We start from the raw sequence: 22,673 nt of genomic DNA, 5'->3' as shown, positions 1-22,673 counted from the left end.
TGATGCACTTGGAAGGATTAATGAATATAAGTGAAACTTTGACATTCTCATCTACAAGATTAATAAAACTGACATCAAGAGTTCCTGAAACCTAACTCACCCGCTCTGCAGACTGCGATGTCCCAAAGAAGATTGGTATGAATGCAAGCCAAATGATGCAGGTGGTGTACATAGTAAATCCAATAGGCTTGGCCTCATTGAAGGTCTCTGGTACTCCTCTGGTCTTGATTGCATAAACAGTGCATGTGACCATCAAGAGGATGCTGTAGCCCAATGAGCAGATGAGTGAGAGATCCGATATATCACACTTGAGAACGCCACGAGCATTCCTAGGGTCCTGTGTGCGCTGCTCACCATAATCCACAAACGTGTGCGGTGGGTCAGCGACAAACCACACAAGCACACCCATAAGCTGCACAGAGATCAAGCTGAAGGTAATGACCAGCTGGGAGGTGGGGCTGATGAAGCGTGGTGCTGCCACTGAGCACTTGCCCTGCTCAAAGATGCGGTGGATGCGGTTGGTCTTGGTGAGCAGCGCAGCATAGCTGAAGCACATGCCGAGGCCCAGGAAGACCCGGCGAAAGGAGCACACGCACACTCTGGGTGTGGCAATCATAGGAAAGGTGACAACATAGCAGAGGAAGATGCCAGTCAGCAGCACATAGCTCATCTCCCTGCCAGAGGCACGCACAATTGGCGTGTCATTATAGCGGACAAATGTGACAATCACGAACGTGGTGGCAAGAATGCCAAGGATGGCGATGAAGACGGGCACCACAGCCCAGGGTGAGTGCCACTCCAGCTTGATGATGGGGATGAGCTGGCAGCTGGTGCGGTTGCGGTCGGGCCGCTGCTCGTATGGGCACAGCTGGCATGTGAACTCGCTGGCCTGGTAGTGGTAGCCCTCGCAGCGCTCACAGTGCCAGCAGCAGGGCACGCCCTTCACCACCTTCTTCCTCTCACCCGTCCGACAGGGCAGGCTGCACACTGAGGCGGGCACAGATGAGGCACCACTCTCCCACTGCATGGCATTTATCTACAGAGGTACCCCAGCAAACATAATTGAAATTATCATGTCATCATCGATATCATCATCATCTTAAACATAGTAATCATCATAATCATAATTATCATAGTGATCATAATCATCATCATCATCATCATTATGTCCATAAGCACATTGACTCTCACTGACATTTATCATTAATTGCTTTCTTACATCAGTCAAATTAAAATTTAAAAGCACAGATATCATTCCTCACTTTCAAATGAAGGTGATCTGTCCAATGGCCGATGACTCTGTACTCAGCTATTGATCCGTTGGTGATCTGATACTGGAAGATGTCATATCGTCCAGGAGCATCTCCGTTCTCATTGAATGTTACAGGGGTCTTCGCACTCCCTGTTAAAAATGTTTCAACAAAATTCCCTTTACAATTATCACAATGTCTCTTTCCTCTTTGGTCACATTGTGTGGTCGGTTTTTGCAGTACTCAATTTGAGGTCCTTGGCTACTAATGCTCCTCTGGGCAAGATAACATTTCACAAACTACATCTGTACGTTAGGTATGACAATTAAAGGCTTGGCATAATGATTATCCCCTCACATATGATATGCAAATATGAATTAATCTAAAATAGATAATGACATTATAATCAAAGTGAGGTGGAAGTGCAGGGTCACAGTTTACATGATGTATAATTCACCTAATCCATCATGAAGGGCTAGCAAGCATTTCCACATTAACATACATAATCGCTCCCTCACTATCAGCCATTCTTAGCTTTCTCACAGGCCTTGTGGAATTTTTCAACTTGGGCACTTTAAAAGGCAACAGCATAGGTAATGGGGAGGGTGTAACAGATGAGCGTCTCAGGGGACTGAGATAGCATGCATTATTAAAACACCTGCAGAGAGCCAGCTGAGGCAGGAGGAATGGGCCTGCAGGACTCAAATGCAACTCACTACTACAGTACAGCTTGATGATGCAGTCATCTGGCTGGAATCAAACTTCAATGCAAACATGAAGTTAAACATGAAACTAAACAAAATATACATATGTTCTGTATAAGGAATCTTATTGCAGCATGACAGTGTATGAGACAGTGAATTAAACAAGCCAAGTTAGCAATCAACCAGCTGACTGAACTGTTCTAAACTGACATTCTAGTTCCACATCACTACCAGATCTCTCAATCCCATCAGCATTGCCTTGACCTGTAACATGCAACTCCATCCCATGCACTTTCAGTTAGAAAACTGTAGCACATAATCCACTTTGTCAAAATTGAATGTATTAATAATTTTAAAACTCATCCTATTGTATTTTACTATTAATATGTGGGCACGTTTCTGTCGGCTCCTTGTAAATATATGCATTACAGATCACACCTGGAATGAAAGGAGTAAAATATCTCAACTTCATGTCTATGCATAGAATATAGTGTTTTCCTGCCACACACTGCTGCGAACTGGATCAGTTAATCAAATTCACATACAATAAAGGTTTTGCTTATCTAAATATAATATCAAAACATAGTGTATCTCATTAAACAAGTACAACATAAATATGGTGTAAATATAGCAATGCTAATAGATCACAAGTATTCTAGTGCTTGTTAGAACTGCTTGTTATATTATCATCTGTAATGCAACTTTTTGGCTGGTGGAAACTGACAGACTGTATATTGTAGATAAGGCACCCTGCTGTGACATATCTGTTTTTATGGAGACTCCTTGCTGCCAAAACTATTTATATTTTCACCTATTTTAAAATACTTCTGATTCAGTAGATATGTTTTCCTAGGAGCAATAATTTCTAAGTAGTGTTGATCTCAAAGAGTAATTTCTACCGATAGCTTTTTAATGGAGGTGTGTTTGAGAGGAATGGCTGTCACCTTCACAAAAAAAGCCTAACCTGTTCTAAAAAGCCTAACCTGTTCTAAAAAGCCTAACCTGTGGAGCAACTGAGACACTCAATATATTTAGAGGCTGAGATTACTAAAGGATAAACACATCAGTTCTTGTTTCAAGAATGACACCCACTTATCACCAGAAAGTAAAAAGATCCTTCTGGGAGTATTCTTCTCTCACCTATTAAAATATTGCATCAGCCTTTTTTCTCCTTCTCTTTCTCCAGAGACATCCGCTCTTCACTGACACGAACACTGTGGTTTCTCCCAAATTTTCAGAGTATTAAACTGGTTTATTGAATTGCTTTAGCAGCACTTTTATCACACCTCTGAGAAGTTTATCCTCATATGAAATGTGAGGAGTCTCCCTGAGGCATGACCTTTGACCTCATAAAGTCACCCATAGTCTGGCAGCAATCTCTCACTCTGACAGCACTTTATATTGGATGATTTTTATCCCAAAAGTATAAGAAAAAAGATTTGATAAAGAAGTTCTTAGGCTTGGCTGCATGACTTTGTCTTGTTTGAAGAATCTCAAAGATGCATATTTGCAATTAACATATTTCTAAGGTTGAGAAGACAAAATGGTTGAATCTTTAAATTATGGAGAAGAAGTGAACCAACCACTTCTCCACTCTCTCACCTGGAGCTGAATATGGAACTCTCTTGTGGTGGTCTGTGCTGGCTCCTCACTGACTGATTTTCAGGCTTCTCACATCTTCAATCTTTCAGCCCTACTACTGATGTCAAAATAATTTTAAAAAATCAAGAAATTCTATGTGTACTTTGAGACCTTTGATTTTTAGAAACTGTATGCAGCACGACATGTGAACTGTATGTGAACTTTTTTGTTTCCCTTTGGACAACAATGAAATCATTCATCATGCGGCTCTCCATGACCAATTAAAGAAAATCAATTAAGTATGTTATCTGCATTCTGTCTGTTCATCAAAGTTTCTCACTACAGCATGGAATGAGTCTCAAAAAGCTTTTGTGTTATACTTCTTTCATCAGTCATAATAATGTAATAAGCTGTTATGAACATCACACATTATTATTTCATATCATATCCTAATTCTGAACATTCTCATGACTCTGAATATGGATTTGCCCATAATAAAACCCGCTCTTCACCACGTGTCCATCTCCTAACCGTTCAACATTACATCGGTGGGGCAGTATCTTCTTCTGAGCAGTTTCCTGAAGTCTGGCTGTATTTCACTGCCATTGTTGCCATCTTGCTGGCAAGGTAATATCAGGCCCTTTCCCAACACCAACAACAACCCAACCACCATGTCACCATCACAAGCAAACGCAGTTATGCCCCAGCCCACACCGCTGCACTAAGATGAATGACTCAATAAATTAAGAATAGAACATAAAAAAAAAACTGAAAATCATCTATGTTCTGTGTTTTTGGAAATTAGCTCATTCTAGGCTCCTTGTACAGGGTCTGGATCAACATATCATTTTGTATGGGAACATGCATGGATGCCAGCCTTGAGAAAGACTACCTGACAGAATGCAACATTAACAGAATTATTTTTTTAAAAACTGAAAAGGGTAGGCTAAGGCCCCTTTTCCTGTTTCCCAAGATCTCAATCACAAAGAGAAAGAAGCTAGCTAAAGGCTTCTGGGAAGATGCAAATGAGCAGGCAGACCAACACTACAGAGCAATATATTTTGTTATAGCTTTTATAGTACCACTATAACAGCTTATAGCTTGAGGCAAGACCAGTTTGTTCCTTTGGGAAAATATATTTTGGAAGATAAAAGGGGTGTGTTGTGTGAAAATGGTTGCCCCCAGACCTCAAACACCCCTATCAAGAAGGCTTTATGAATGCATTACTTAAGGGTCAAATGTTTGATACTGAAGAACTGTCCCCTTGAGTGAATCAGACATAGTTGTCAAGAAGCTAATTGTCTACTTAATTAAGGTGCATTTCACTGAATCTCCTTGAGACAGTGATGGTCTTCAACAAGATAGGCAGGACAAATTAGAGGAGAGGCACAGCTGCTTGAGATCTTTACCTTATTTGATGCATCTCCAAGTATTGATCCCTTTCCTCTTTTAAAGACAATCAGTGCCCTACACACGTGCAGTGGGTGTGCAGAGGATATTTGCACAGCCTAGCATGTATTCAGCCATTTTACAGCTACTTAATCATTTGCTTATGTCTTATCTGGTGGCTAATTGGGAAAATATCGACAATGGGGCAAACAGTAGAATAGAATCTTTCCAGGTCAGTAGTGTAATCAATTGCTTGCTGTTAGAGTGACTGATGCAATTATGGCTTGCTTTTTGTCTGTTTTTCACTAAATAAAGATTTTTATCCCACATAACATCTTATTATTCAGTTAAGCCTCTGGGCAGAATTCCCAGTTCCATTAACATCATACATCCACAGCACTGGCCTGTCTTTCCCATAAAGAGTTTTATCTCATTGAACATACTGAACATGACCTCAGAGTACGTGAGCAATGAGCCTACAACACACAGAATAACACAGGAATACCAAAGCATATTTAATATAACCATCAACGACAAACAGTGTTCTTTAGAGCCCTGCTGTTCTCTCAGCATCTCAACACAAGTATAAAAATAAATACATTCATGATGGCATTGGAGCGCATGTGATTGTGGGTGAGTTGACAGTTACCCACAGGCAGCAGGAGTCGTCATTTGGAGATGTATGTCAAGAGTTAGATGCTACACTGGACGTTCTAATTTTCTCTATTTATCAGCCATTTTATTAGAGACGCTCCATTTGCGCGAATCTCAGAAAGGTGGTGTGGCATGACAATGTTCGTAGATACTCATGCACAAAGGACCAATCAAGGAGTGATTTCCTTGAGTCAGTCCTATGCGGGCGCACACACTCACACACACACTCACTTACACACACACACACACACACACACACACACACACACACACACACACACACACACACACACACACACATTTAATTATTTTATGTTTTTAACCCTGTTCTGCCTCGTCTACTGATTTTGGAATTGCCCCTTTTTATTTCTGCTGGAATTATTGTCTCTCAGGTTTTGACAATTGCCTGTTTTTGACTACGTGTTTGGATAACCCTGTATTCAGTAAAGACATTTCCCATCTACTCTAAAAGTATATGCCCGTTTCTGACAGGTTTATATATATATATATATATATATATATATATATATATATATATATATATATATATATATATATATATATATATATGTGAATATACAAATGTCAAAGTAAAAAAGAAAAAAGAAAAATAACATTTTACTACAGTAGCATGATAGAACACAAATTCTAATGAGCAAAAGCAGCAACAACTTTCTGATGTTTGAGTGAACAAAGATTATACTGCTGCCCATAGTCACTTTCATGCTCAATGTGATGCTATTTTTTCAGAGGCATAAACCCTTCAAACCACATTTTCGTATTCATTAGGCTGAAGTAGGCAATCAAACAGTGAAAGCAGTTCTGCTCTGAAAAGCCTGTGAAATTCTTCTTCCAATTTTGCTTTCACACCCTCAAAAGGTGAGATGGGTATTCTAATTTTATGTTCAGGTGTTATGTGCTGGGAGAAGCAGGGGAATGCAGGAAAGCATTCTGTATTTAGGTATGATGAATTTGTGAAATACAGATATGATTAAACACAAAAGTGTGAAATACAACATAAGGAGTGGATGAGGTAGTGCAATGATAAGCTCTAGAAACTATAGACATGACTGAAATTGTACCACTTGAATTCAAACAACTAAGAAAGAGTTTTCTAAAGCTGTAACATTTTATGTGTAATTATACACTTACATTTTATTAAAATGTTGTCACTTGTTCAATCTTTTTGTAGTATAGGGTGCTTAAATTCAATATTTAAGGAACATTTTAATCAGCCCAGAAACCCGATGGCCAAAATGTGCTTATGACCAACCAGGGCACAAATCTATACAAACAAAAACAAAACAAAATAAATATACAGATGTATATGTATATCCTAACCATAGTTTGTGACACCTATAAAAAGACTTTATAGGGATATCTATAAAGTCTTACAGAGCTTTAAAACGAAAGTTAAAAGTGATAGGATAAAAGATAACAGAAGACTGTATTGATCCCTAGAGGGAAACAAAAGTATTACAGCAGCTTTTCTTGATAAACCAGAACAGATACAGGGACACACTACAATAACATTGGTGCAATTGAAATATCTACTGCATAATTAAAATAAACACATAGAATGCATACAACTAAATGCAAACTAGTAAATACATCCAACATAGGCATGTACAAATAAAATATGTAATAAATAATAAATAGATAATAAATTAATAAATAGTAATAAATAGTTATAAATGTGTGAGATTCTATACTAACATACTACCATATACATACCAGAGCAGAAAGAGACATTAAGGCAATGTACCAAACACTGCATATCACAATCCACAGATAAGCAGATTAATGTCTAAATAGCCCATCTTTGGCAGTGTACACAGCTTAATAGCACAGAGAGGAAGGATATATTAATGTGTTCTCTTATACTCTGGGACTGAATCAGGCTTTGCTAAAAGTTCAAAAGGAATGTTTGAGAAAGAAAACCCTGCCCTTGAGTCAAAGCTCTGTGAAGATAGAAATCTTTGTAAAGAGAAATCTATGCAGAATAAAAAGAGATTAAGTTGCTCTGCCAGACCTAAGTGACCTTTCATCTGGCCGATAGTAGAATGCTTTATGGAGTGAAAATGAAGATGGTTGCAAAATCAGTAGAAAGGTAACAGTCAATTAAGATGCAGGTTATGACAGAACATTTTGTATACAGGCCAATTCTACAGTAGTGTAGAAAAAACTGATTGCCATTGCAAAAGGTCCTTGTAGTGAGAACATTTGGAACTAACACTCAGCATGATGACATGGTGGGCAACCCTGAATGATGCAGCGTTAGTGAGGTTGAGGGCCTGCATGACGAGAACTACATGATGAAAACATAAGAGATAAAAATTTAAATAGGAAATGACAGAACAAGAATCTTCAAAACAACATATTTCAAATTACTATTTTTGTTGCCTCCTGCCTTTGTGGAAATTGTAATTATAATCAATTGCCACTGTTTCATGAAAACATAGGTGGTCAAAAATAAAAAAGAAAATGCTGATTAGTGATGTCTGGCCTGACACAAATAACAGAACTCAGTAAATCAACTAATTTTAATGTAAAATAACACGACTTCATGCTTGCAAATAGACACAACATATCAACAGCTTTGAAAAGTTACCAGAACAACACTAGTTCATTTTGAATGGTGCCTTCCAAGTGAATGTGTTTCCTTAAACATTTTGGATTTAGTTTGATATTACTTTTCTTAAAACTTGTAAAACAAACTGGAAGAGATTGCTTGGTCTGGAAGAGCACCATCATATAGGTTAAATGCGAGTGGGCTTCAGTGATGCAAATCACAAAGTTTTCAGTAAATAAACAGCTAAAGTTGAAGAAGTGCTTAAATTAATGTTTTCAGAAGGTGGAGAGTGCACAGAATACCCATGAAAGTGCACAGGACAAGATCAGGGCCATGCTGGAGCACAGAGCATGGGAGTGCCAGAGCACAGAGCAGAGCTGTGCAAGAAGCTACACAGAAGAACAAGCAGATAAAAGCGAGAGCAAAAAGAGTACAACACAGAGGAGAACCTGGGAGAAACAGAAGTTGTTCCTCAACAGTTAAGAGAGACACAATGTAGAAATAATAAATGTACAGGAATTAAGAGATTATAAACAGTGAACAATACTGTATTAACAACAGTGGAAGGAAATTTTTATAAAACTGATGAGAATTTGTTGATTACTAACCAGGAGTTAAAGGAAGTATGGATACAAAAGTTAGGTACAGATACAAATGAGTAAAAGTAATGTAGGGTTTATTCAAATGCTGTCCATCATTAGCTAAGAGTAAAGGAGAGGAAGCTGGTGTTGTTGGCTGTATTGGAGATTAACCTACTCACCATTAAAGCTAACGTTGCGGACGTAACCCAGCAGCTCCTTGCCATCGATACTGCTCATGCGAGGACAGAGTCCTGGGTATCCGGAGCACAAGTCCCGGTGCATGCGGTGAAGAGCATGGGCCATGGTATATACAGCATCCATCACAAACTGCACTTTCCCCTCCTGCTCATAGCTGGAGTCTCGACCAATCTTCTCCAACCCTAATGGCAAGAAAGACACTGGTTAGTTGTCAGCACTTTAATGATCATTTTAAAAGGATTATAACAATAGATTTAAAAACTGAGAACAACAATTAGTTTGGAAGGGGAGAGGTTTCTTTTGAAGTGTATTGTGAAAATATTTCTTGTTCATACAAGGAAAATTGGTAAAACACACTTGTCAATTATCTTGAGGATCTGACTTTTGATTGTTACAGTAAGGTAAATGTCTGTCCCGAACATCTGAATCTGCAAAACAAAATGCTAGCTTTAACAAGTCAAGCCAAGCTTTCGAACATTGAATATGGATGTGTGAGGTCTTGTGAGTAAGATGCTGTGGCAGAGATCTGTGATTTAACTTAATCTAAAACATTTGGTTCATACCGTAGAGAGGTTACATGTGTGCTTTTACAGAATAAATATAGCTAGTAAAATAGCCAAAGCCAGCAAAAATATGTATTGAAAAATTCCCTCAAGAAAATAACACAAACTCAAAAGCACTCAAAGCATTTTATTTACTCTTAACTCAAAGCATCTTATTTACTCTCTCATCTTAGAAAAGATTTATCCTAGCTGATTTTTTAGTCTAGTTTACATGACCCAAGGCTGTGAGCCCAAACTGATTATATATACAAGTACTCAATTTCTGTTCAGTCCTCAGTGACCCTGACTCACAGCCAAAAGTACTGCAGCTCTCAAATACCTAGTTCAGGTGAAAGTGGAGCTAAAACAGAACAAAAGCCAGGTCAAACATGGCAGATCTCAGAGGAGTGAAAAATCCACTGTTGTACTCTATGAAGATATAAAATATTTGTGTGGCACCTGATTTGCAGTTTTAAAAATATCTGTTTTAAGGGAACATTTTCTTAGTGTCTTCCAGAGGTTATGAGAATGCCATGATATAAAAAGATTGTGTCCATTGTTGTTGGAGATGAAAATGACTGTGGAACTATTTTATAGCCTATACATTTACAAATGAATGAAAATATACTTTACAAATTGCCTGCATGTGATATTGAGTATTTATTATGACCACACTAACTTATGGACAAAATAAAAGATTGTCCCAAGCAAATGAAAATACTTTGTCTTATGTTATTGCCTGCTAACAAAGATGTGGTTTAGTAGTTGCATGTAAGAGAGACAAGATCTTTTGTCTACATGAAAGAAGAGTTGCATTACACATGACATACAGCTTAATCATTGAATATAGGGTCCCAATTAGTCTTGAGTTCAAGCGAAACTCAATTTGCCCTCACTGACACCAGTGGGAGCACCACATCTGTTTTGACTCTGTCTTTCAATGGCAAGTACACATACATCACTCTGCCAAAATTAAATATGAAAATCAGATAAATTATGAATTAATTCAGCAGATCATGTTTCATGATGTGATTAATAAAGATAAGAACACAAGGGGTTGGCTCTGGAGCACACTAGATCCACACATTAAATCCATGTCCATTCATTTCTATTAATGGACTGTCATAAACAATGGTTTAAGAAAAATATGGACCAGTTTGTCATATTTAGGCCATGGGATGTCCACCATAAGCAGCCAGTTCTCGGGCTGATTTTGATTATTTCATTTTAAGATTGCAGCATTTTCTTCACTGGTTAGTTACTAATGGGAGAGCGCATAGGTCCTCATCTTTGCTGGTTACTGTTAGTTCTCAGTTGGCTTCTTTTTTATTACTAGCTGAGGTACTTTTATTATTGTTCTCGAAACATTCAAAAGATTTGTTAGACACATTACATCAGTGACTGTATGGATTGTTTGCTAAAAGCTTTAAAATAGTCAGATGAATCACAGTGCAGAGGATGTCAAGTACCCTAGTCCATGCGCCCTCACTTATGTGGATCTGGAGAGCATAGTAATTCTAAAATGACTCAAAGCCTCTCTAATTATCATGGAACATAATAAGCAGACACAAAGAACCAAGCTGAAATATATATATATTGGCATTGCTTTATCAGATGTTTATCAGTGAAGGCCATGCATGCACCATTCTGAAAGAGAAAACAGCAGATATTGTCAACTATCTTTTTGTAGAAATTTGAACGTACTATACAAGATGCACACAGCTACCTGCACTCCTGAGTGTTAAACACTGAGCTGGCCTGATGAACTGTTGTTGTTGAGTATTATCTGTCTAGAAGACAGAGGCTTGGGCAGGGAGAGGTACATTTTCTAGCTTCGTAAAAGAGCCAAAGTGAAGTTAAAGGAAGGACAAAGAGAACAAGGACAGTGTGCCAAAAGACAACATTGTTGGCACTGCTGTTTTAACAGAAACAATGATTAACAGGTGGAATTGCTCTGGGAACCTGGTGGAAATACCATCTTATTTATTGTCTGTTTGATTAAGTTTCATGGATCCTAGCACTGGCTGTTGAGCCATGAAATATTTTTAAAATCCCCATGTGCATTCTATTGACTTAATTAGACAAGCTTGGTTTTGGTAGATGGATTCTTGTTTAAGAGGCTTGCTGCTACTGATGAGGTCTCTCAATCAGGCAATGATGGAGCTTAGACAGCAGCTGACTCTCACTGGCATAAAGTAATTGATAAATTTTGTTAATGACTTACCTATTTTCTACATTACAACATTAAGTGCTAAGTAGTAGCCTAGGACTTTGGGCTACTACTCCAAAGATTCTGGGTTCAAATCCCAGCTCTGCCATGCAGCCAATGTTGGGCCCTCGAGCAAGGTCCTTAACTCTGTCCTCTTGGCTCCATGGATGTCATACAGTGGCTGACCCTTGCTCACAAAGAAGCCAGGATATGTAAAGAGAAGCATTTCATTGTACTGTATGCATGTATATGTATATATTACAAAATAAAGGCATTCCATCTGACCTAGATCACTAAATATTTACAGTGGCCATAAACAAGCAAATGTGTAAATTATGAGATGGAGTAACTGTTGATGAAGGAAGGACAAGTTCAGTGTATATTGTTTCACAATTCAGTGGAAATAGAAATTAGACAGCACAATTGAATGTGAATAGGATGGCAATATTACCCTGCTCCCTGGAAGGATGGGTAGCAGCCCAGAGAAAAACTGTCAACACATGGAAACATATCTGAAGTAGCTAATAAAAATCTCACACTTGGGGCCTTCTGACTTAACACCACATGAAGGCATAAAATAATTAGTATCAAGATTTCATTATGTAGGACTTCTGATAAAATTGCAATGCAGTTTCTAAAATGACTCTGATGGTATTGTTTCATGGTTAGTCATGTACTCAGGGAGTGTGATGGGAATGCTACCTCCACTTTCATCACCCCTGTTATATAGGCTCAACATCCTTGTTTGACAAAAACTAAAAAAGGAAGCAACCATTTCACTTTCGATATGAATGTTTGCTATAGGAGATGAGAGCTAGAGGTGTTTCCTCCTTGGTTTAATTTGACAACATCAACAGTTTCTGCATGGCTCAATTTCTTGCAATAATACTAGTGAGGTTAGAGAATATAAGGAGAGTGAGCCATCAAATTTAGCTGTAACTGACAGAAGATGCCGAACAAAAAGCATGCAATTTTTGCAATTTTGTAATTTCCAAGAAAAAAACAAAACGAACGATGTACTTTACAAAATGCCTTCTAGTGGTCTCCACTTTTAAGTCATCTTTGGCTCACTAACAGTTCTTCCCCTGACACCCATTTTGCTCTCAAATAAAGGGCAAAGGGCCATTACAGGCAGGGCACATTGCCAACACGAGAAGCAGGGTGAAAAACATCCTGTTTAGATGCCTTTGATATGGAAATGCTGTGAATCACAATGGTGAGAGAAAGTAATGTGCCATCAAACAGGCTGTATATGCCTAGTGTCAAATGCAAACTTTCAAACACACCTAAGTCCATTTCTGAGTATTTGTACAAGCATTTCTGGCCATTAGCCTCAGAGCGAGAAGACAATGTTAATAGTTCTTAAACATACAGCTACTCTGCAGTGCAGAAATAATGGTCAATAGTGCATAAACCTCTAATCATATTTATAACCCCTGTCCAACTTGCTGTGACCCTAGTGTACTATCTCTCAGACACAGAAAATGAATAGATGTTGCCAGATCTTTTCCCCTTCATAAGGCAAGGTCATAGCCTCTGGAATTCTCCAAATTAAAGTGTGATCTTTGGTCAATTATTGAGATACAGAAATCTTTAATGGATCTGGTATAAGGTATAATAATTCATAAACTACTTTGTTGTAACTGCTTTAAAAGAATTGTTATTGATCTCGTCTAGATAGCCCTCATGATTCTGCAAGATACCATTTCAGGAAATGGAGCATTATTGCTCCAGCTTGAAAAGCAAAGACATCACAGATTTGGTAATGAGTCTCTTTGCAATTTTATGTAGCTAAAGGAGCTTAGAAACTTTTATGCCAAGCATGGAATTTTCCATTACTATAAGCAGCTTTTCAATTCACAAGCGTTCTCACTTTCTGAGCTTCCAGTTTGTCCCCAGCAGACTGAATAATATGAATCAACAGAAGAACAAAATTTTGTTACCCTTTATTTGATGTGAGTTCTGGATTCAAGCATTTTAGAGTCTGAAACTGCCAGAACTGAACCTGCAAACTAGTGCAAAGGAACTCATTTTTATCAGTAATTATTCAGTTGCAGAGGAAACCTTGTAGGCGGGCTTCTCCTTTCTGTTTTTTTTTCTGCTCAGCATTACAGCACTGTATCATTTTTGCAAGTGCTTAAAATGTGTCAGACATTTCTTCTAGATGAATCTATACAAAACCTTTCTTAATTTGGCTGCATATTCGGAGCTCAGAAGATAAGCAAATAGTTTATTCCAAGTCATTTTCAGACTCTCAAAATAATTGTTTGACAATTAACTCAATATCCACTGAAATGTAAGTTTGCATTAAAGTGTAATTACTACTCAGCAAAGTACAAGCTGTGTCACTGAATGAAGGAACACTAAGATTTAACCAATGACCCAAACTCACCAAGTGTACAAATTACAGGGTGTGAATAGAGCTAAGTCAGTTAGCAGCATTGAGAGTAAATTTATAAGTAAAAAAACCTTTTTTTGAAATCACATACAGTACACCCCTAGCGTCAGATTTAAAGGATCCACAAACAGATTTTTTCCATTAAAATATAATATTATATCAAACAATGAATGAATGTTACTTAACAGTAACAAGCCTTTTACAACATGATAAAGAGAAGGATAATGGGAGTCTCATGTGTGCCCATTATTATTTATTATTCAACATTCAAATTTCTGCCTATTACGTTTGTTTTACAATCATGTGGCCTAACACATGATATCCAGTAAAATGCATAATTTTGCTCACTCCTTTAAAATCATGCTTTTAATCATATCAGTTCTAGACTCTGAACATGGTGCCATACCAATATGCCATCCAAATATGAACATTAAATTGACCTTCCTCAAGAATTCTTTAGAACAAATGTATTATGGGTTTATACATAAGATTTTTTTTTTTTTGATGCATAACACTTCCATTACAATTTTGAGATCCTGTTTTGGTTTACATGACTGCATTTCCATGTGTGTGGCACAAAAAGAAGCAGCTGAGGCAGATGGATGAGCCAAGCAGACAGCTACCATTTCCTGGCACTGTTGGCCCATTGTCAGAAATTCTTTATTGTACAACCTGGCATGCGGCAAGTATTGCATGGTCTGACGTTCCACTGATTTATATCGCATACATTGATCCCCACCTCCAGGTCCTACAGATGCTGCTGCAGGTACAGCATGCCATCACAGCATGCTCTACTGAGCTTCTGCAGCTGGGTTTCTTCACAGTGGTGAAGACATGGCCTGCTGTGCTGGGAGCCTTAGGCAGTCCAGATTACTGCTGTGTTATTAGCTTTGCGTTGTGAGCCCATACCTGCTCCTGCATAGTAATCCTATTATTACACAATCTTATCCTACTTCACTTCTCATTTATTGCTTACACGTGTATTCAGTTTATTCCTCCTCCCCCCAAAAGAAATCATACTTCTATTTGCCAACATTATAATATATAATTTTCTTGTCATGTTCTTCAGTGCTGGCCAAATCTCTTTTAAGAGGGCAGTCTTAGATAGGATATTAACTTGAATTAATATAAAATCAAATAAAACAAATTCTCTGTAATTTGTGATACCAATCTAGTGAGGATGGTGCAGATTCAATAATATAAAAAACATAGAGCAATATGATGAATGTGACAAATTAGAAAATTAAGCCCTAATAAGGTAGGGGTAGCTCAGTAGGTAAGGTAGTTGACTTATAATTGGGAGGTTGCTGGTTCAAGTTGCCACTAGTGGGAACCTGACCAAGGCCCTTATCCCTCAATTGCTCAAGTCGTACTCAGTCATAATTGTAAGTTGCTTTGGATATAAGTGCCAGGTAAATAAAATTTAGGCCTAGACTTCAGTTTTGAAAGCATTTACTGTCATCTAACCTTCTATATTTGCAGAGATAACATGTCTGGTTTCTTATGCATTATAAGTGGTATGATGACACAAACACAAGCAGTAGGCTTGTACACAAACACAAGCAGTAGGCTTGTACACAAACAGGGTAGTAAACACAAACACAAGCAGTAGGCTTGTACACAAACAGGGTAGTAAACACAAACACAAGCAGTAGGCTTGTACACAAACAGGGTAGTAAACACAAACACAAGCAAGTCAGCATTTTGAGGGTACATTTCAAAGGGTTTATCTGATATTTATCAGCAAGCTTGTCTCTCCCTCATCCCTCTCTCTCTCTCTCTCTATCTGTCCCGACTTTCTCCCTCTTTCTGTCCCCGTCTTGCACACTGGATACTGAACAGAGGTCATGCTGAATCAGCTGTTTGTCCTGCTGTATGATTACTCAACATACATAGAAAGGCTCTGATAAAAGACATCTATTCAGCCCTCTTAAACGCAGTCTCAACATGATAATAAAATTCATTTAATCCACGGTTGCCTAACTCAGTATTTACAGTCCTAACAAAATATAAAACAAGAGAAGTCAACTGTCTTTGATCCCCCTATCACACATGCCTTATCACTGCACATTTTGAAGCCCTATTTTATTTGTTGAACATGTTTCTGGAGGATTAGCCCAAAGTGGCTATGTTATAGAAAATCCTCAGTATCAGCTAGGATTACATTCTATTGTAGACTTGGGGACATTGTAGTCAGCACACTGTAGCACTCCTCTGTGTGTGTTTCTGAGGCTGTGTGTTTATGCGTGTCTGTGTGTGAGGGTGTGTCTGTGTGTGTGTGTGTGTGTGTGTGTGTATGTGAATATAACTGTGCTTGTCTGAGAACTTTACTGTTGCACAGCATCCGTCTGGATTTCACTGTGTCTGTTTTTGTTACATGACAAAGAGACAAAAAGAGCTTGTTATTGCCACACTTTAATGATCCCCTCCCACTCTCCTTCTTAAAGGAAAGATGATAATATTCAGAGTATCTGTCAGTATACTGCTGAAAGAAGCATCCATTTGAGCAATGGAAGACTACACATAGACCAGAAAGAAAATGAAAGTGAGAGGAAGACAGAGAAAAAAGAGAGGCAGAGAAACAGAGCGCTATGGACTGATGTGCTCCATCTACTGCTATGTAATTATTCTCATTATGTCAAATAACTGTGCCAGAACAATAACCATGCATTCACAAAAGAGCCCCAAACGTTCATTTGCTCTCTGCAGCTCTACCCGTGTGACACAAACAGGAGAGAAGGGGGGAGGGCTGGCAGTTCAGTTTTAAACAAAAGGGGAGAAAGTTCACTCTTCAGCAAGATGCATATATGAGCTACTGCGTGTGAACAAGTAGGGTGGAAGAAAAAAATGCTATTTCCTCTTAGTGCATTTGCCTGCAAAAAAAAACAACCACTAAGAAGGTCAGTGGGTATGTTACATATAAAAGGAGCCCACTTACCTAAACAACAATAACAAAACAATAATAATATTATTTATTTATAATGTATTTTTCTAGTATTCAAAGCACTACAGAGTATCAAAAACAATTACAACAAATATGGGACAAAACCAAAATCCTTCCACAAGAAATAAACACAAGCAATTTCAAACAAGTACAATAATTAACAATATGTAAAACAAACAAACAAACAAAAAAAAACAACTATCACAAGGTGACATAATTAACTAAGAATATTGTGACATCTTCCACAGTCTATAGTCAGAGGAAGTGGAAAGGGACATGACAAGGACTCCCAGAATGCCATATACCTCTCCATCGACTGATTTAGTTCAATTACATTTTTAAATAGCTGCAGTTGTTGATAGTAGGATTGTGTGAATGCCTTGGCTTGTAGTTCAGTTGGTGTTTTAAGGGTGTGTTAACCTCCTCATGTATGCTTATGTTTTGTTTGACTACTACCCTTTCCCTTTCGTAAGTTCAGTCCATTTTGGTTGTTCTGCTTGTTTGCTGTTACAGTTTTTTCTTATTTGGATACATACTGTGATTGAATAATGAAATTGATTCCTTATGCTAAAATCCCATAATCATACAATATTTCTTCACTATAAACTATAAACACATTTTTATTGCATCAACACAGTTTGCGGTTCTGCTGCACTCAGTTTGCAAATCTTTGCACACACACCTCTCAGCACACTATGTGGTTCTCATTTTCCTAAACAATGGCATCACCAGTTAAAACTCCATATGCAAAATAAACTAAATAATAATCCAACATGTGAAAACACAGTACATCATAATTATTTACGCAGTTCTCCCAATTGCCTGGGGCACATACAGTTTTTTTTTTCTGATTGGATATCCACATTTCTCCAAATATTACACATATTTCCCAAAACTAAAAACTCTTGACCATACAAAACTAAAAGCTCTTAACCATACAAACTATTCTCAAAACCTTAAACCTTATTGGAACTCTACTCACTCTCTTTAAAGCCAAGTAATTCAGAGAGAAAACCATAAACTTATACTGTGTGCTGGAAAACACAAAACACATTTTATCAAAATACAGAAACCTCAAAAACAGCCACTGAATAAACCAATGTAACTGTTCACAAATCTACTGCTAAAATGCAATGTGAAAAAAAACAAAAAAAAAACAAAAAAACAATGGAAATGCAATAATGCAGCAGTACTGCATGTTTTATTTATGTAAATAATTATGATGTACTTTCACATGTGGGACGATGGTTTACTTCATTGGCATACAGAGTTTTGATTGGTGACACCAGTGTTTAGAAAAGTGAGAAAGGTGTTTTTCAAATGAGAACCACATAGTGTGCTGAGAGGTGTGTGCAGAGTTTTGCAAAATGAATGCAGCAGAACTCCAAACTTTGCTGACTCAATAAGAATGTGTTTATAGTTGTCAAGAAATATTGTATGATTATGATATTTTAACATAAGGAATAAATTTCTTGATGTATCAATTCAGTGACAGTGTGCATCCAAATGAGCAAAATTGTAAACTCACATAGTGATTCAGGAAAAAATAAAACAAAGACAAAACCCCAACGAGAGGAACGAGAGGAATAGGCAGAGGAAGATGATGAGAGGAAGAGACAAGTAAGACAGAAATTTTTACAAAGACATTTGAGCAATTCTTGAGGATAGTGTCATACCTGTAAACTATTGGAATAAGAATAAGGGAAGCTTGGCAAATTTGTGGTCTAATCCTCATGATTGCCAAGAAGATGCCTGACATTGTGGGGTTTTTTGCTTGTTTTTGTTTAATGTAAATATACTGTAAACATGCAGTACTTCTGCAATACTGCACTGTAATACTGGAATACAGCAGTTCAGAAGTTTGTTTGTTTTTGTTTTATCACATTTTGTTGAATAGATTTATGAAGTCATATGAATGTAAATACTGTAAATGGCTTATTCAATGGCTGTTTTTAAGTTCTTTTTATTCTAGCAAAGTGAGTTTTGTGTTTTGCAGCACACAGCATAACTTTGTGGATTGTGTGTGTATTCACCTGCTGCATGCGTTTTGTATTCTGTGTGAATTATTGGAATTTGAGGAGTGTGTGTTGAGTTTATCAGTCAAAGGTGAGTTTTTCTCTGCTTTGAGTTTTTAGTTTTTGGGAAATATGTATAATGTTTGGAGAAATGTGTAAAACCAATCAGAAAAAAAAATGACTAAAAGAGTCTTTGAAAACTAAAAGAGCCTTTGAAATTTCCACTGAGCATAAATGTCTTATCAGGACTCTACTTATGCTACAGTACATAAAAGTAAAACAAATAATAGGCAAGAAATTAAGTAAAATACAAGCAACAATCAAAGAATGAAGTTAAAGTCTATGAAGTCTTATACAAAAAAAAGTTAAGATCAAGAATCTAAATCTGAATCTGAAGTTAAAAAGATACATCTTCAATAATTTCTTAAAGCTTTCAATTGTGGGGGGCAATTTGCACACCAGAGTAAAATGCTGATGAGGAAGGTATGCGTAAGAACATGAGCTGCACAATTCTGCACTTCTTTTTACTTAAATAAAGAAATAAACACGTGTTGCTCTTTTAGACTACATTTTGTGACAAAAGTGATATCAGATTAGCAATATTGCATAATATAACAACATATTAGATACATTTTAATATGTGCCTCAAATGTCCGCTGATTGCCAATAAGGACGCCAAGATTCCAAACAGGCACAGAGTGCAACCAAAGTGCCATCAGTAGAAAAGATGATATCATTCTCACATTAAATTATTGACATCTGGGTACTAGTTGTATTAACCTTTATTTGAGGTGAAGTACCGTCTCACCCCTGGTATCTCCAAACCTGGACAACAACTCTGGCAACTTCAGGTCTTCAACAGCCTAATGGGTTCTGGCTCTAATACTGGTCATTGCTGCCAACTATTGGACCAAGCACACTAAGATCAAACAGCATCTGTGCGCCTGAATATTTTATTGCTCTGTGGAGAGTAATGCGATTTTTTCAATACAAGGGTCAGGTTAAGTGAAAGCATTGTTTAAAGTTGCTACATACTTTTAATGACTTCAACAGTTGGACTCCTGCCACTCAGTGACACATTCAAGGTGATAAATGTTACTAACTTGGAATGCTCACACAACAAGAAAGAAAACTTTAAACGGAAAAGAACTAAATACAATGTGAGGATGATCTGTTCATACCTGTGTAATATAAGAATGCATTTATATCTGTGTACTGTTTGAATGGTATTTTCTTACATATGTAATGAGAGAATTATGTGTTTATACTTTGTGTAATGTAACGTGATCTAATGTAATGTGAGAATGATGTGTTTATATCTGTGTCAGAGTATGATGTTCACACCTAAGTAACGAGATTATCATGTTCATATCTGTGTTATGCGAGAATGTGTTCATACCTCTGTAATGTAAGAATGATATTTATATACCTGTGTAATCTTAAAATGTGTTCATACCTGTGTAGTGTGAGAATGATGTTCATACCTGTGCACTTTTTAGGACTGCCAAGACGCTTGCCATGCATGCCCAGCTTGCATCCAAAATTCTCCTCCCAGAATTCAGCAAACCACACATTCCTTCGGTTGTTTGAGAGCGAGCGGCTTCTGAAGTATCTGTCAAAAGCTGGCGAAGGACATGAGGAAAGAAGTGCAATGCTTTCAGTGTCTTGGGAGAAAAATCATCACACATTAAAACTATGGCACTTATTACACTGTAACCTTACAATCATAAAGAGTAACTCATAAAGCAGTTACAGTCACAACAGAGTGCTATCTCTTTATGGAGATCATAATTTATAAAGAGTGGTTAGTGGCAGAGGTACTGTAATTTTTGTGTGGTCTGAGTTAATTAGGTCTGCAGCAACATGTACCATCAACAGAAGCTCTTTTAGGCAGGATGGTGATGGCTCCCTCTGCTACTTTCTCCTGCTGGACCACAGGGGAGATCTTTGAACCCCAGCTGTCTGATCCCACCCAGAGGAAATGATCCGTCTGATTGGTTCGCTTAGCAGCATCAAGTACGCGTCTGAAAAATAACCAGATACAGACATACTGCATGCTAGAATTTATAAGGTGGTGTTACTGATATTTACACAAAAACACATATGTATACTTTGTTCACACAAGCATGTTTAAGCTATTTGTATTTGTGATTGAAAGTTGAATTTGTTTAAATAGATTTCAAATACTCAGGTTTATGATTAAATCTAAAACTGTTTGCTGGCCAGTCTTCAGTGGTACTATGCCCATTCACAATGAGTTTTGGCTTCTTCTACTTATTTGTGTGTTTATGTGTGTGTGTGTGTGTGTGTGTGTGTGTGTGTGTGTGTGTGTGTGTGTGTGTGTGTGTGTGTGTGTGTGAGTGTGTGTGAGTGTGTGTGTGTGTGTGTGTGTGTGTTAGTGTGTGAAACACTGCAGCTTATGTTACTATATGGCAATCTAGAATTGCTTATGCCTTTGACATTTTCTAGATCTAGCATGTATGTAGCATAAAAAATTATTTTTTGCGTTTGGAATCAACTGCTAATTGTTCTATAGGCCTACACTCAGGAAACCACTGATGAAAATATTGTCAGTGTGTGGACCCTCAGAAAAGATGGGTACAGAACACCACTTCCTGTTTTTGCTATGGGGAAGGGGAAAGCTCTAATTGGTTGGCACACCTGATATCATCCTCATTTGCAAACATAATGACAGCACGAGCATTTGGAGTTTCCAGCAGTCGCAAGATGATCTTGTCAAACTCTCCTGGCCTGGGCTCTCTGGGGATCTTCAGAGACTGTGCAATACATACACCACCTAAGGAGAGGGGGAAGTGGGGGCAGGAAGGAGGAGACAAAGAGTGAGAGGGAGGGAAGTGAAAGAGGGAATGGTGTGCACATAAAAGTGAGAATGGAGCCACAAGATGGGAATGTGAGGTAGTGTGGGAGGAAGAGAGAAAAGGAGATAATGGGATGTTGAGAACAAGAATGTGTGAGAATGAAAGTATGAGAGACACAGAGAGTGGCAGATACAGACAGGAGAAAAAGAAGAAACAGTTAGAAATTCAAAGAGACATAAGGGAGATGTGAGAGGTTCGAAGGGAGAAAGGAGGAAGAGCCTTAGAATCTGATTTTGTATAGCAAGAACACTTTGCATACAAAGTAGATACAGCAAAAGAAAAATAAAACTATTCGGTTCTACTTTCAACATGCAGAATTTTTTTTTTACATTCAAATGATATCTTGGCTGAGATGTTCATCTTGTTTGCTCATCCTAATGCAATTCATACAGAGCAGCAGTCTTCTTCAAAACACAGCACAGAGAAAAATCACATATCCTTTAATTCATAAAAACAACATGCTGTTGTTTTTACAGCATTCCACAAAAGAGTCACTTCAAAATATGAACTACAAGCCTCTCAATCACTATGTTGTCTTCTCAACATTTACAAACTTATAAATAAACAACTAAGGATGTCTATGTAAGGAATATGTAACTTTTTGCATGTGTCTTTTTATCCAGTTAATTATAAATTACTTTCACATATTGCTGATTATCTGTATTCAAAAACATGCATGTATTTTCTTTATAACTGATTAAGCCTTGATGCTGGCTTGTCAGAAACCTCTGCTTCTATTCTTGAGCCTATATACAGC

The 22,673-nt window shown here is 37.6% G+C and overlaps 1 protein-coding gene across 2 annotated transcripts in view; it reads right to left on the bottom strand.

The window, feature by feature from the left end:
* grm8b (glutamate receptor, metabotropic 8b) overlaps positions 1–22,673 on the bottom strand; it is an 83,121-nt gene that overhangs the window by 9,103 nt on the left and 51,345 nt on the right. For both annotated transcript variants that reach the window (XM_027020741.2, XM_035523807.1), the window contains 6 exons: positions 21,699–21,834; positions 20,907–21,061; positions 20,522–20,659; positions 8,911–9,111; positions 1,263–1,402; positions 101–1,036 (listed from right to left, as the gene is read on the bottom strand). In XM_027020741.2, coding sequence (XP_026876542.2) covers positions 101–1,036; positions 1,263–1,402; positions 8,911–9,111; positions 20,522–20,659; positions 20,907–21,061; positions 21,699–21,834 — 1,706 coding nt within the window. The remainder of the gene's footprint in view (positions 1–100; positions 1,037–1,262; positions 1,403–8,910; positions 9,112–20,521; positions 20,660–20,906; positions 21,062–21,698; positions 21,835–22,673) is intronic.

This window comes from Electrophorus electricus, chromosome 2 (assembly GCF_013358815.1).
Source record: "Electrophorus electricus isolate fEleEle1 chromosome 2, fEleEle1.pri, whole genome shotgun sequence".
Classification (NCBI taxonomy): Eukaryota; Metazoa; Chordata; class Actinopteri; order Gymnotiformes; family Gymnotidae; genus Electrophorus; species Electrophorus electricus.
The sequence above is the reverse complement of the archived record's forward strand: the minus strand, read 5'-3'. Positions and strand labels throughout refer to the sequence as shown.